General features: G+C 34.3%; 1 protein-coding gene across 2 annotated transcripts in view; it reads right to left on the reverse strand.

Annotated features, from left to right (window-relative positions):
- Window positions 1–485: 485 nt before the first annotated feature.
- The window catches only part of SLC44A1 (solute carrier family 44 member 1), a 213510-nt gene continuing 200170 nt past the window's right edge, over window positions 486–13825 (reverse strand). The window contains exons 14-16 of one of the 2 annotated variants that reach the window (XM_020995459.2): window positions 12626–12862; window positions 7879–7959; window positions 486–3052 (exon numbers count right to left, since the gene is read on the reverse strand). In XM_020995459.2, coding sequence (XP_020851118.1) covers window positions 3029–3052; window positions 7879–7959; window positions 12626–12862 — 342 coding nt within the window. In that variant the 3' untranslated portion in view covers window positions 486–3028. Of the gene's footprint in view, window positions 3053–7610; window positions 7960–12625; window positions 12863–13825 lie in introns of those variants that run through there. The other variant, XM_020995458.2, reaches the window with a different exon arrangement.

Here is a 13825-nt window from a genome sequence, read left to right on the forward strand (position 1 = left end):
GAATTCATATTTTAAAGACAATTTAAATTTTCAATCTATCTCATTCTTCTCACTTGGTAAAAAGATGGCAGCAATAGGTGGACAGCAAGAGGGCAGCCTATATCTAGTTGTGGGATGATTTGCAATGAATGAAAGACAGCAATGTTATTTTATCCAAAGCATCAAATCAAAACATTTATATATTGCTAGGAAGAGTAGTGTGAGGCTTTGTTCTGATTAGGCAAAGAATGGAATTGGTATGGAAGTAGAAAAGAAACTAGCAATTTAATCACATATCTGTGTGTGTGACTGTGTGATATATACATATATATTTGAACCTATATATAAAAAAATATATATATATATATAAACATACATATATATTCTATATATGCACACAAATTTACACACTGGTTTATTAAGGGCAACTACCTTGGCATTAATTTCTGACTTCAACATTACATTTAACCATAGAAAAGTGTTGACCATAATCTCTAAACACAGTGTTAATAAAACAAAATTTATTTGTAAAACAGGGCCTGTTATATAAAATGGCACACAGTCAAGTTGTACAAAAATACAAAATTTCTTTCTGATTACAGTTCTAGTTGCAAATGATATTAAGAAAGCATTTCTCGTGGCTTCCAAACAGCAGAGGTTGCAAGCATATGGAACAGGGAGCAGCAAGAATCCATGATGTCAGGATGTCCAAGTGAGTAGAACCTAAGACTTCCAAATTCTGGACTTCTACCAGGGAGTGAGGATGGGATGGGGAGGGGGGGTGATACCTCCTGAAATGCTTATAATTTATAATCCCTTCAGTTTTGGTACTCAAGGTTCCACCCTTTAATTCCAATTCTTAATCTGGCTGCCAATGTTCCCGAATTGTCAAAAATCTGGGACTGCTATGGAGCCGATTTCATTTTGCATTCAAATAGAACATTGATTTTCCCTTGCATCAATCTGAATTAGAATTAGCTAGTTCTGTGAATATATTCTTGCCATTTCAAATTACTGAGTTATAGGATTTAAAGGAGGAAAGGACCTTAAGCGAGATAATCTAGTTCAACATCCTCATTTTAAATCTGAGGTAACTGAGGTACAAGGAGGCCGAATGACTTGCCCACAGTCACGTAAATCATCTGTAATTGAGCTGGCACTTGAACCCAGGTCTTCAAACTTTAAATCTAGTGCTCTTTCCACTATACCATATTGCATATAGAAAAGAATGATACTGTTTAAATTGTGGAAGTTAACTTCTGGAGAATTACTGACTTCGAACAATTATTCTCACAAAGTTAGCTTCCCCTGATCCTTTCAAGACATGAGCCCTAAACTGTATTTTTTAAAATTCAGATTCTTATTATTAAGATGCTGAAAAAATCAGAAATGTTGCTTTGAGCCTTAAAAATAAAATCAAGGCATTTGACTAGCTTACCTTGAGTAAAGAGCACAAGCTCATTAAAAAAAATACAATTTATCTTCTGTAGTAATTTAAAGGTCCAATCCTTTGAAAGGAAGCACATTAGCAAACAGCTACTTGTGAAGTCCTGGTGACATTAACAGTACATATATTCATACACACCACTCTTAATCCATTGTCTAAGCTTGATAGGAAGGCATGCTTTCTTTCAAAAGATTCTGTTTCTATGGAATGATAAAATGCTGAGGCGCTATTTTTCTTACAGAGCCTGTATTTAGTGCAATAAGTTTAAAAATTCTGCTCTGAAATATTTACTTTACATTAACAAAAATAGCTTTTTTAAAAAAATTGTAACAAAAACGAGTTATCGCATAAAGAGATCATGAATTATTCTTAGCAAATACACTTTGTTTTAAAGCATTCACCATTACAACAAGCAGAACAATGGAATATTAGCCATTCATATCTGGTAAGCTTTGAGAGCTGAAATAAAACCAAAGAAACATTCGATATTTGAAAAACAAAACATGAACCAGTTCTTTTGTAGTCACTGTATCACTGGATACTCCATGATTTTCATAGCGAGAAGCACCTGCCAGGCTGGGGTGACATGGTTTACACACTTAATCACAAGCAATGAAATAAAATGGCCATTTATCCCTAAGTCAATGGATAGTTCCTAGAACTGACTCAAAGTCACAAAAGCTTTAAGTAATTTTTATGTGATACATTTCTGTCCTTGTTTTCTTTCTACCAGCATGATTAAGTTGCCAAAACCAAGATACAGAAATTTAAATGCTCAACTTTCATGGTTGGCAGTTTGCTCAGCTGTTTGTTTATGGAACATATGCCCTTCAAAGCCAGGGCACAGAAGTACAGAGGAAGCTACTGAAATAAAAAAGAAAAGGAAAAAGTGATACAAGAAGAAAAAGTTACATCAGAAAATATCTATTCCTTTTGCTATTCCCTTTGATGTAAATTTTTAAGGGCCACCTAAAAATACCTGAGGATCTGGTTACTTTTTAATGATAGCTAATAAATTCACAAATTAGAATGGAAATCCATTCTGGGCCCATTTGTATATAAAATGCCATCCAATATCATGACTTCCTTATATAGAGAAGCTTTTTAAAGGCAAGGATTTAAATTAATGTCTAATTTATCTGGAAAATATATATGTCCAAATAGCCTATCCCATTTATTTGGGCTTATGGATCAGTAAAACACACTGGTTATAATGCATACCTTGGGGAATCTGACCTCATTAACAAATTTTAGTATTTTGGACAAAGAATTTGGTCTAATATTTTTACTTAAAATAACTACAACTAACTCCTCCTCTAAGTTATTAAAAACTTTCATCAGATATGAATCTTAACATTTCCATTAATACAATTACTATTGAAAAAACTAAATGACTAAATTGCCTGTAAAAGCCACCCGTATGAAAGGAGTACATGTTTGACAAAAATAATCTTAAAAAAAGTATTAAATCCCTGTTCCTTTTCTCTGATTTTGGCTGATTACGTATACATATACATATATATATACATACATACACAAATACATATATATGTATATATATGGTTTTGGAATGTCAATGGGTTCCGTAATGGTCGGCTAGATTCAAGCTGAACTTGCTCCCGAAGCCTAGAAAACAAAGTCATACAAAGTACAGTCTTAGATAAGTATCATTAAAGGAACACCACAAGTGATGTCACAAATGCAAAAAATGAGAATAAAAAGCCACAGAGCAGAATGGATGGAAAGGGTCTTCTTGAATCTCCCCTGAACTGCCCTATTCTTAACAACACACACCTGCCTTGGCAATTCCTGTCAATTTCCCCAGATGCTCCCAACTACTGGATTAATTTATCTCTTCACTACACTGGGAACTTGAGGTTACAGATTCTGTCTCAGCTTAGTTTTTTTTTTTAAATTAAATTTCCCCTAATATCCAGAGTTCTGCATTAAGTAAGTGCTTCATAAATGTCTGTTGCAGCCCTGATCTAGCAGCGACATCCTACCTCTCTACCCCTTCTTTCCTACAACATTCTACTCCTCTACTCTCCAAACTCCATAGCAAACAGTAAGGTAGAAATATATATCTCCAAACCCACTGGTTACATCTGTTATTTCTCAGATGTGATTAATTTCACCAAAAACTTCTCCATGGGAATGCAAAGATTTCATAAGCTTTCAAAATATCTTAATACTAGTATGGTTTTGTCCACTATAACACAAGGAACAGGCTTAATATTTATTTCAGTTAACTCCTTTCTAAAAGAAATTTTAGAGCCCTCTCACTTCAGAATACTGTTTTCTATGTTAAAAATAATTCCTAAAAATATGTTCTGTATATGGGATGGCATACAGTACCCATGAAATATCAGTGTTTCCAGAAAGGTGACAAAATAGTAATGACAACTTTATTCAGAATTATCTCAAAAGCGATCAAAGAATAAAATAAACCATAAAAATATGAATAATCCAAACTAAATTTTACCAAGCCCCACTTTGGGGAAAGTCTCTCAGATAAGTCTTTTGGGAGAAGAATTAACCTTGATTATTCATATTATAAAAGAGGACACAATTCTAAGTGACATTAATTTCTAATATTTTTACATAATAATACATAACATTTCTAATATTTAAAAAATATTTCTAAGCTAAACAGTGACATGCACTTTTTCTTTTTGAACGTTTAAAGGGCATCTTTATAGACTCGAAGCTTCAGAAAACACTGAAAATGGCCTATTCCTGCTAGCTGGCTACTAAAAAAACCAGTGGGACCTTTGATATGTAAAAGATGAGCTTCTGGGCTTGGCAGAAAGAAAATGGTAAGGAGATGACAATGCTAAAATAACAAAGTATTCACATATTTTAAAAAAGCCATCTTATTTGTTCTTCAGTTGAGATAAAGGTAGGAGGCAACTGCGTTAACAGAAAAAAAGTCATTTTACTACGATAAACACTGATACACTTGAGTATTTCACACAATTCCCCTACCTTCATAATTTTATTCAAAAGCTGGACTGGGGTGGATGGTATCAGAAAGAGGCTAGATGGAGTCATAACACCTAAGTCTAAATTTAATACCACCTTAAGCAAGCTTTCTTTAATTGTGAGAATTCTATTCCTCATTTACACTAACAGTAACTTCCAGAATTATATAGCTAACAATGGCAAAGCTAACTGTAATTTAGATCTCCTAAGGTTAAGATCTCCCTTTCTTAATTCCTCAAAGCATAGGGTTAAGAAAATACTTCAAATTAAGATAAAGGTGTTAGTGAAAGAGGCAACATGCAAAGAATAAAGAAATAATTTGTAAGAAAAATGGTGTTAATATTCATGGTTTCTTTTCATGTTTTAGATTTGGGACTTTAGAACTTTTGATCCTTAATAAAGAGAACCAGCTACATGAAGCAGCCAGCTTACTTTTCTGTCTTCAGATTTTTTTTTTCAGAGAGAACATCTCTGTACCCACAGTCCACTAAAAAAATATAAAGAAAGGGGAGGGGAAAATGAACGGCAGCTTGCCAACAGAGTTGTAAATTGCTCTCCCTTCCCCCAATCTTGCCCAATGTAAAGCATCTGAATGTTGCTTATCTGCCTTAGAAATGATAAGGGGAGTTTGGTTTCAGAGAAGTTTTTAATAATAGCAGTAGCTACTGTTTCAAAGTAAGAAAAATAAGTACCAATTCAATACAACAAATATTTATTGTCCTATATATATACACACACACATATATATGTATATATATATATATACACACACACATACATACATACATATATATGTATATATGTATGTATGTGTGTGTGTGTGTGTGTATATATATATATATATATATATATATATGCAAGGTACTATGCTAGGTGCTGGCAATACAAAGACAAAAGGCAAATAGTCTTTGTCCTCATAGAATTTATATATACAAATACATAAATACAAGGTAACTGGAGGAGGGAGAGGGTACTGACAATTTTTAGGGGCAAGTAGAGAGGCAACCAGGGGAAACTTTACAAGGGTTATCAAATCTTGGAGGAAAATAAGAATTGGGAGAGTTGGAATGGAAGGGGGTGATTGGCCAAGTATAAAGGGGTAGGAGACAGACCATCCTGGATGGCTAGAAAGGCCAGAATTTGGAGAGCCCTAATGTCAGGCTGATGAGTATGCATTTTGTCCAAGTGGCAAAAGTGAGAGACAATAAAGCTTTCTGATCAGGGAAAGGACATGGCTAGGTCCACTTCTTAGTATTATTTTGGCAGCTATAGGGAGGATGGATTGAAGAGTGGGTCAGACTGGAAGCAGGGAGACCAATTAGAAGGTTATTACAAAAGTCCTGGTGGGATCTAAATTATAATAGTGGTAACTGTAGATAAGAGGTTAGATGTGGGATATGTTGTGAAGGTAAAATAGACAGGAACCAAATGAATAAAGGGAGAGGTGATAGAGGGTTGGGGAATCCTGAGGTGAGAAATATGTGAGGAAAACATCTTCAAGTTCAGAATGTTCACAGCAAAGAATACATATGTATGTATGTGAGGAGTGGGGTGTAATACAGGGAAATAGTTTTATTGGATCATAAGCATCCAGCAGAAACTTAAATAAAGTCTGATAATATATCATTGTGTTCATCTCCCTTAGCTGGACTTTGGGAAGCATCACAGTCATCAATATATCTTTATCTTAAGAACTACTGTAATAGGCCTTGGGGATTTAGTGAGTACAGAGATAACCTAATTCACCAATCCCAAAGAGCTCACATCTAGTTTTGAAGACTTTCAGGTAATTTGGATTTTGAATGATTGAGTGACCCCACCTACTGGAATCCTTTAAAATGTAGCTCAGAAGCTAACTTCTCCATGAAAGTTTCCCTCCATCCCCTGCCCCCTTCTACTCAGTATTGATCTTTTTTCCAATTCCCCACCTCACATAATACTTTGTATCTTTCTTACCAATTATGCATCAATTATTTGTGTTTGTTTTACTCTCTCTTAGAGTGTGAACTCCACTAGGAAAGGGCTTGCATTTTATCTACCATTTTATTTTGCCAGGATCTGGTATGGTACTTCGATTATTAACAAGTCCTTTATAAATGCTTGTTGAATTGAATTATTTTATAGATTAAACCAAGTTTTCTTTTAAAAATTTAGGTGGACATCTTTTTTATACTTTCCAATTTATTCTTAATCTTGATGCTTAAGTTAGTGTCAAAAAATGTAAAAAACATTTCTTTGGGCTAACAACCCAACACTTTATTAAAATGTAGGGAAAGAGGAGATGAAGGTTCTTAGATTTGAGGTCATAATATAAGACATTAAATATAGTTGAAAGTACCCTCATATTCTAAATAGTTGGATAATCTGAAATTACACATGCTATTTTAAGAGTCTCCCAGGTGAGGCTCAAAATGTGCTATTATAGAGGTCTTTCATTCTAATAGGGTTGACATTCTAATCAGTGTAGAACCTGCTGCATTGATTATTTAATGTTAAGGCATTTTTTTAAAAGCAATGGGACGGTTTGATTATATAAAGTCATCCCAATTGGGGGTAGTTTATCCCTACTATGACTAAAAGGAACAACAGAAAAATAAAGTTTTCTTCTTGTCTAAAAATGTATATAACACATGGACTTTTTAACTATGCTGCCAGAGTTATTGCTGCAAAATGGAATCCATGAAATCTAAGAAAGTACAGCTGAGGAAACAAAAAGTCAGCAGAAGAAAACAGTGCAACATAAATAGCACAATATAAACAAAAGAGGAAATGTGCATTTTAGCAGGTTGAAAGGAACTGCCTCCATTAATGTCCTCTTCCACTACCTCATCATGACAAGGAGGTGACCCTAGGCTTTCACAAGCTATGCCAGCAGAATACCAGATCTGGAAGGTCCTTCCAAAATGGTTTTCAAAGGACCAATCTATGTAAGTTGGCTCTCAGGTCAGAGATTTTTTTGGGTGGGGGGGACCAGTTCCACATGAATATTGTTTACAAGGGCCACCGAGTGACTGTGATCTGTATTTGTGAAGGTAATAACCATATTAATGAGAACACAAGATTGTCTGAAGTCAGAAAGGATTTGCTAAAATACATACAACTTTACCCTTGTTTTTGAAAAAACATAACCAAACTTCAGCCCGAGTACTTATACCTGTAGTTAAAAAACTAAATATATTCAAAAGAGGTAACCCAACCAACCATGAGAATTAAAATATTGTGATAGTGGTTTTTTAATGCATTAAAAATTGCAGTTCCTTTCAGCTTACTTTGACAGAAGATGATCTCGTTTGTGACAGAAACTCAGCTATCCAAGTGATGGGTAAGCACACAAAGAGAAAAAGCAGAACATCCTGAGTAATACAGACAACATAAGCATCTCCGGAAGATGTGCAGTCAGTGAAGACAGAGAAGGGGAGGAAGCAAAAGTGAAATTCATGGAGGGTGGTCACCTCCTCATCTCCACCTACCATCGGTTTTAGCTCTCTGGAATCGGCAGCCCCTCCCTTACCAGCCTCTTTCATGGATTTTCTACTGTTCTCCACAAATTCCTGCAAAATAAGAGACAACATATTTTATACTCTCATTTACTTTTAGTAAGTAAACGGATTAAGTATAAAGAACATTTAAATCCCTAATTCCAATATGCCAGCTTTCCCAGTGCTGCAAAGAAAGGGCATAAGAAAGGTACCCATAAACAACCCTTAGTAACACACAAAAAAACTGCAAAATTTGCCCAACTAGAGTGCAATATGATGATGATCTGTGCTCAAACCTGTTAAACTGAATATTTAATTATGGCTCAAGAATCAGTGGATAGTAAACAGGGAAAGAAAACCATACACCAGTATCTCTAATGAATGTTGATGCAAAATTTTTAAATAAAATATTAGGAAGAAGATTACAGCAATATATCACAAAGATCATACACTATGACAAGGTGGGATTTATATCAGGAATTCAGAGCTGGTTCAATATTAGGAAAACTATCAGATAACTGACCCATATCAATAACAAAAACAACAAAGTTCATACCATCTCTCAATATATGTAGAAAAAGCTTTTGACTAAATACAACACTCATTCCTATTAAAAACACTAGAAAGCACAGGAATAAATGGAGCTTTCCTTAAAATGAGAAGCAGTATCTATCTAAAACCATCAGCAAACATCATCTGTAATAGGGATAAGGTAGAAACTATCCCAATAAGATCAGAGTTGAAACAAGTATACCCATTATCACCACTATTATTTAATTCTGTACTAGAAATGCTATCAAGAGAAGAAAAAGAAATTAGAATAGGCAATGAGGAAACAAAACTATCACTCTTTGCAGATGATATGATGGTATTCTTGGAGAATCCTAGAGAATCAACTAAAAAAACCACTTATTTCATTAACAACTTTAGCAGAGTTGCAGGATATAAAATAAATCCACATAAATCATCAGCATTTCTATATACTACTAATAAAGTCCAGCAGCAAGAGATAAAAAGACAAATTCCATTTAAAATAACTGTAGGCAACATAGAATATTTGGGAGTCAGTCTATCAAGACAAACCCCAGGAACTATATGAACACAACTACAAAACACTTTTCACACAAATAAAATCAGATCTAAACAATTGGAAAAATTTTAACTGCTCATGCATAGGCTGAGCCAATGTAATGAAAATGACAATTCTACCTAAATTAATTTACTTATCCAGTACCACACCAATCAAACTACCAAGAAATTATTTTATAGAACTAGAAAAAATAATAACAAAATTCATTTGGAATAATAAAAAGTCAAGAATACCAAGGGAATTAATGAAAAAAAAAAAGTGAAGGGAGGTAACTTAGTTGTACCAAATCTCAAACTGTATTACAAAGGGGTAATCATGAAAACAATCTGGTACTGGCTATGAAACAAAGTGGTGTGTGAGTGAAAAAGATTAGGTAGTACACAATACACACTAGTAAATGACCATAGTAATCTAGTGTTTGATAAACCCAAAGATCCAAGCTTTGGGGACAAGAATTCACTATTTGACAAAAACTGCTGGGAAAACTGGAAAACAGTTTGGCAGAAACTAGGTATAGACCAACATCTCACATTGTATAGCAACATAAGGTCAAAACTGGTGCATGGTTAACATAAAAGATGATACCATAAAAAATCAGGGAAGCATAGAATAGTATACGTGTGAGATCTATTGATAAGGGAACAATTTATGACCAAACCAGAGATAAAGAGCATTACAGGAGGTAAAATGGATAATTTTGATTACATGAAATTAAAAAGTTTTTGTACACACAAAACTCATGCAGCCAAGATTAGAAGGAAAGCTGAAAACTGGGGAAGGGATGGAGGGGGGAAATTTTATAGCAAATTTCTCTGATAAAGGCCTCATTCCTCAAATACATAGAGAATGGAGTCAAATTTATAAGAATACAAATTGTTCCCTAATTGAGGAATAGTCAAAGTATATGAACAGGCAGTTTTCAGATAAAGAAATCAAAGTTATCTATAGTCATATGAAAAAATTCTGTAAATCACTACGGATTAGAGAAATGCAAATTAAAACTACTCTGAGGTACCACTTCCTACCTATCAGACCGGTTAATATGACAGAAAAGGAAAATGACAAATGTTGGAGACAATGTGGGAAAACTGGGACACTAATGCACTGTTGGTGAAGTTGTAAACTGATCCAGTATTCTGAAGAGCAATTTGGAACTGTGCCTAAAGGGCTATAAAACTGTGTATACCCTTTGTGTGATACCACTACTAGGTCTGTATCCCAAAAAGATTTTTTTAAAAAAGGAAAAGGATCTGTATGCACAAAAATATTTATAGCAGCTCTTTTTATGGCGGCAAAGAATTGGAAATTGAGGGGATGCCTATCAATTGGGGGATGGTTGAACAAGTTGTGGCATATGATTGTGATGGAACACTATTTGTTCCATAAGAAATGATGAGCAGGATGCTTTCAGAAAAATCTGGGACGACTTGCATGAACTCATGCCAAGTGAAGTGAGCAGAACCGGGAGAACATTGTATAAAGTAACATCAATATTGTACGATGAATAACTATGAATGACTTGGCTACTCAGCAATACAATGATCCAAGGTAATTCTGAAGGACTCATGATGAAAAAATGCCATCCACCTCTACAGAAAGAACTGATGGAGTCTAAATTCAGGTCAAAGCATACTTTTAAAAAACTTTTTTACTTTTTTTGGTCTGTGTTTTCTTTCACAACATAACTAATATGAAAATATGTTTTGCATGACTGAACATGTATAACATTAACTTGCTTGCTTTCTCAATGGGGGGCAAGAGAAGGGTAGGTGGAGAGAATTTGGCGCTCACAATTTAAAAAAAGAAATGTTAAAAATGTTTACATATAATTGGAAAAAATAAAATATTAAAAAAAAATCACTGGATAATAGATACAGAGTTTGAAATGACCCCAAATGTCATACAGTCCAACCCCTTTGTTTTACAGATGAGGAATGGAGGCCCAGAAAGATTACCCGACTTGCCAAGGGTCAGAAAGGTAACAAGAGGCAGAGCCAAGTCTTAGATTCCCAAGTCAAATATTCTCTTCACTACCCTGCCTTCCCAAGAAAATAATGTCTTGCTTAGAAGTAAACACCTAATTTATGTCAAAAAAGACTAGTACTTTTAATTTTTTCTCATATAAAATGTTATATAAAGAATAGCAAAAGAAATTTTATTGAATGAACTTTCCCCCAAAAAACAATCTCATAAGTTATAGGAAAAGGAAGAATAGAGTAAACATTTTATAACAGCTTTACTAAGCTGGTCAAAAATAAGTGATAACAAATAATTATCTCATTCTCTCCTTGACATTATACTGCAATTCATGAAAATAGTAGATGTTATGGGTCTGAAGTAGTGATAAAGGAAATGTGACACAGGGAAACACTTCTAACCCAAAGTTTAAGGAATGTATTCTATGGAACACTGTTGTATTAAGTATTCTAACTGGTTCTACAGAACTCGTAAAGAGGAGGAAAAGTAATTTGATTAGATTTTTGTCAATAGGAAAAAAATAATCTTTTGCTTTTTAAAAGGGCTTAATTACAAATGAAATAAAACTAGCAGTCTTGGTCTGACAAATATCATTACCGTGATAATCTGTGTTTATCAAAAAGGTTTCCAAGCCTCAGTTAATGGTTCACTTACTTCAAGTGACTAAATTTTAGTACAACCAAAGAATCTGGGCAGTATTACTTGTAACATAATATATCTATTAAGAAATTTGCTTTGATGCTTCCAGATTTATTATTTAATATTCATCTTTCAATCTTCTATACAACATATAATATCAAGACCATTTTACCGCTCAAGAGCAAAGCTTTGGGTAAGAATGCTTACTGATGTTCTATTATTTCAGGTATTCAGAAAATCTACTAAGACTATCAAGCGACTAATAGCTTAAATATAATTTATTATGCGTTATTATTTAGGTTCTGGTTTATGGAAGAAAATAATAATCTTCTCATAGCAAGTCATGAAACAAATACATTTGTCCTTAAGTTCTGGCATATTTAGTACCATTAACTTCTTTTAAGAATAGCAACAATATGTGAAGGAAAATAATGATGGAGAATAGAACCTGGAAAACTTGCCTTTTTTTTTGTTTTCCCAAAACCCATTTCAGGAAAAGACAGTGAAGAACAATGATAGTCTCTATCCTCTTTCTGGTCACCAGAGAAGTTTGAACGTACATTTTGGACACCTCCATTCCAGCTGGACAGACTATACTAAGTAAGGAATGATCTCAACCTAAGCTTAAGAGGGGCAGTACTCTTTCAGCTCAGTTATTCGTTTGGACTGACCAAGTGGCCACTTCACTAACTCCAGTTGCCTTCCTCAATTTGTGTAAGATCAACCTTATCCATACGATGTTACACAGGTAAAATCCAAAAACTATTCAGTTAAAACATGTTTCAGGGCCACCACTCCTGAATATAGGCAGTATCTCTAAAATGAGATCTCTTTGAAAGGAAAAAAAAATGTAGACACACATTGAATCTAGGCAGCACTTAGGTTTTATACAAGCCAGGTTTAGGCAAAAAATACAGTCTGTATTTACACCAATACAGGATTTTATTTGGAATGGTAAGGAAGGGATATGGAATTAGAAATTAGCAAAGTGTTTTTATCTTCAAAGAAGTATAAAGCATTCACCATATTTACCATCAGCACTTTATCCATATAGAATTCTCTGCCAGGACTTCCATCATTATACTTGGTATCGATGGCAAAGCATAAGAATAATACGTCCACAACCATTTCATAGATGGACAGGAAGCAGTGAGCGACCAGGAAAGCAAAGAGGCAAACAATAACCAATGGCAGCACCCACACTGTGTAATCTTGCTGGTAGTTGAGCAGCATAATCCCTGCTAACGCTGTGCAGCAGACTATCAGGATCTAAAGCCAAAAGAACAAAGACTCTATTTAATATTGCATGGCAAGTGGTTTCATTTTTTTTTTTGGTGCTTATTACTCCAGCAATCATTTGTAGCCACTGTCCATCAGAATGCCATTTCACCTCAAACGAGGAAGCAATATCTATCATATTCTGTGCAATTCTCCTAACAAGAAGACACAAACACAAGTAAACAAATACAGCTTTCATAATATAAAATGTTGATTTGAGACGTGGAAAAAAGAAATCTTAATTAAAATGAATTTTATTAACCCTGAAAAGAGCTAAGTATAATAAAATGTCACCAATCAAACCAAATGTGAAATTGTAATAACTCAGTCTGGGTCAGGCTGTGAAAATGTCTGTGTTACATATGAAAAAAGTTTGCTAAGAAAACTCATAGTAAAATTTTGGATTTTTGATAGGCAAAAATAAGTGTGTAGGTCATAATATTTAATCTATAAATGAGTCATATATTTGGGGTTGACTTGGGTTTTGTTTTTTTTTTGGTGACGCAATCAGGGTTAAGTAACTTGCCCAGGGTCACCCAGATAGTAAGGGTCAAGTGTCTGAGTCTGGATTTGAACTCAGATCCTCCTGACTCCAAGGCCAGAGCTCTATCCACTGTGCCACCTAGCTGCCTCCAGTCATGTATTTGTTAAAGCAGTCCTGGCAGACTCACTAGGTAATTTTTGTTTAGCCTTTGAGATTGCCTAAAATTTTTTTTAAATTACATTACTCTAAAATTATGACTTTTATTAACTCATTAACTGCCACTTCAAAAACCCACCATAATATCCGCCACCTCTAGGAAAAACTCCAAATTTCTTAGATTGATATTTAAACTCCCAAATCTTGGCCTCCAAAAACTGGCCACAATCTACTTTTAAACCTTCTCTTATAACATAAACCTTCTGCTTTAGCTCAACTGTTCTAGTTACTTTCCCCCTGAAACACTTTGCATA

Source organism: Phascolarctos cinereus, unplaced genomic scaffold (assembly GCF_003287225.1).
Source record: "Phascolarctos cinereus isolate Bilbo 61053 unplaced genomic scaffold, phaCin_HiC Scaffold_4;HRSCAF=312, whole genome shotgun sequence".
Lineage (NCBI taxonomy): Eukaryota > Metazoa > Chordata > Mammalia > Diprotodontia > Phascolarctidae > Phascolarctos > Phascolarctos cinereus.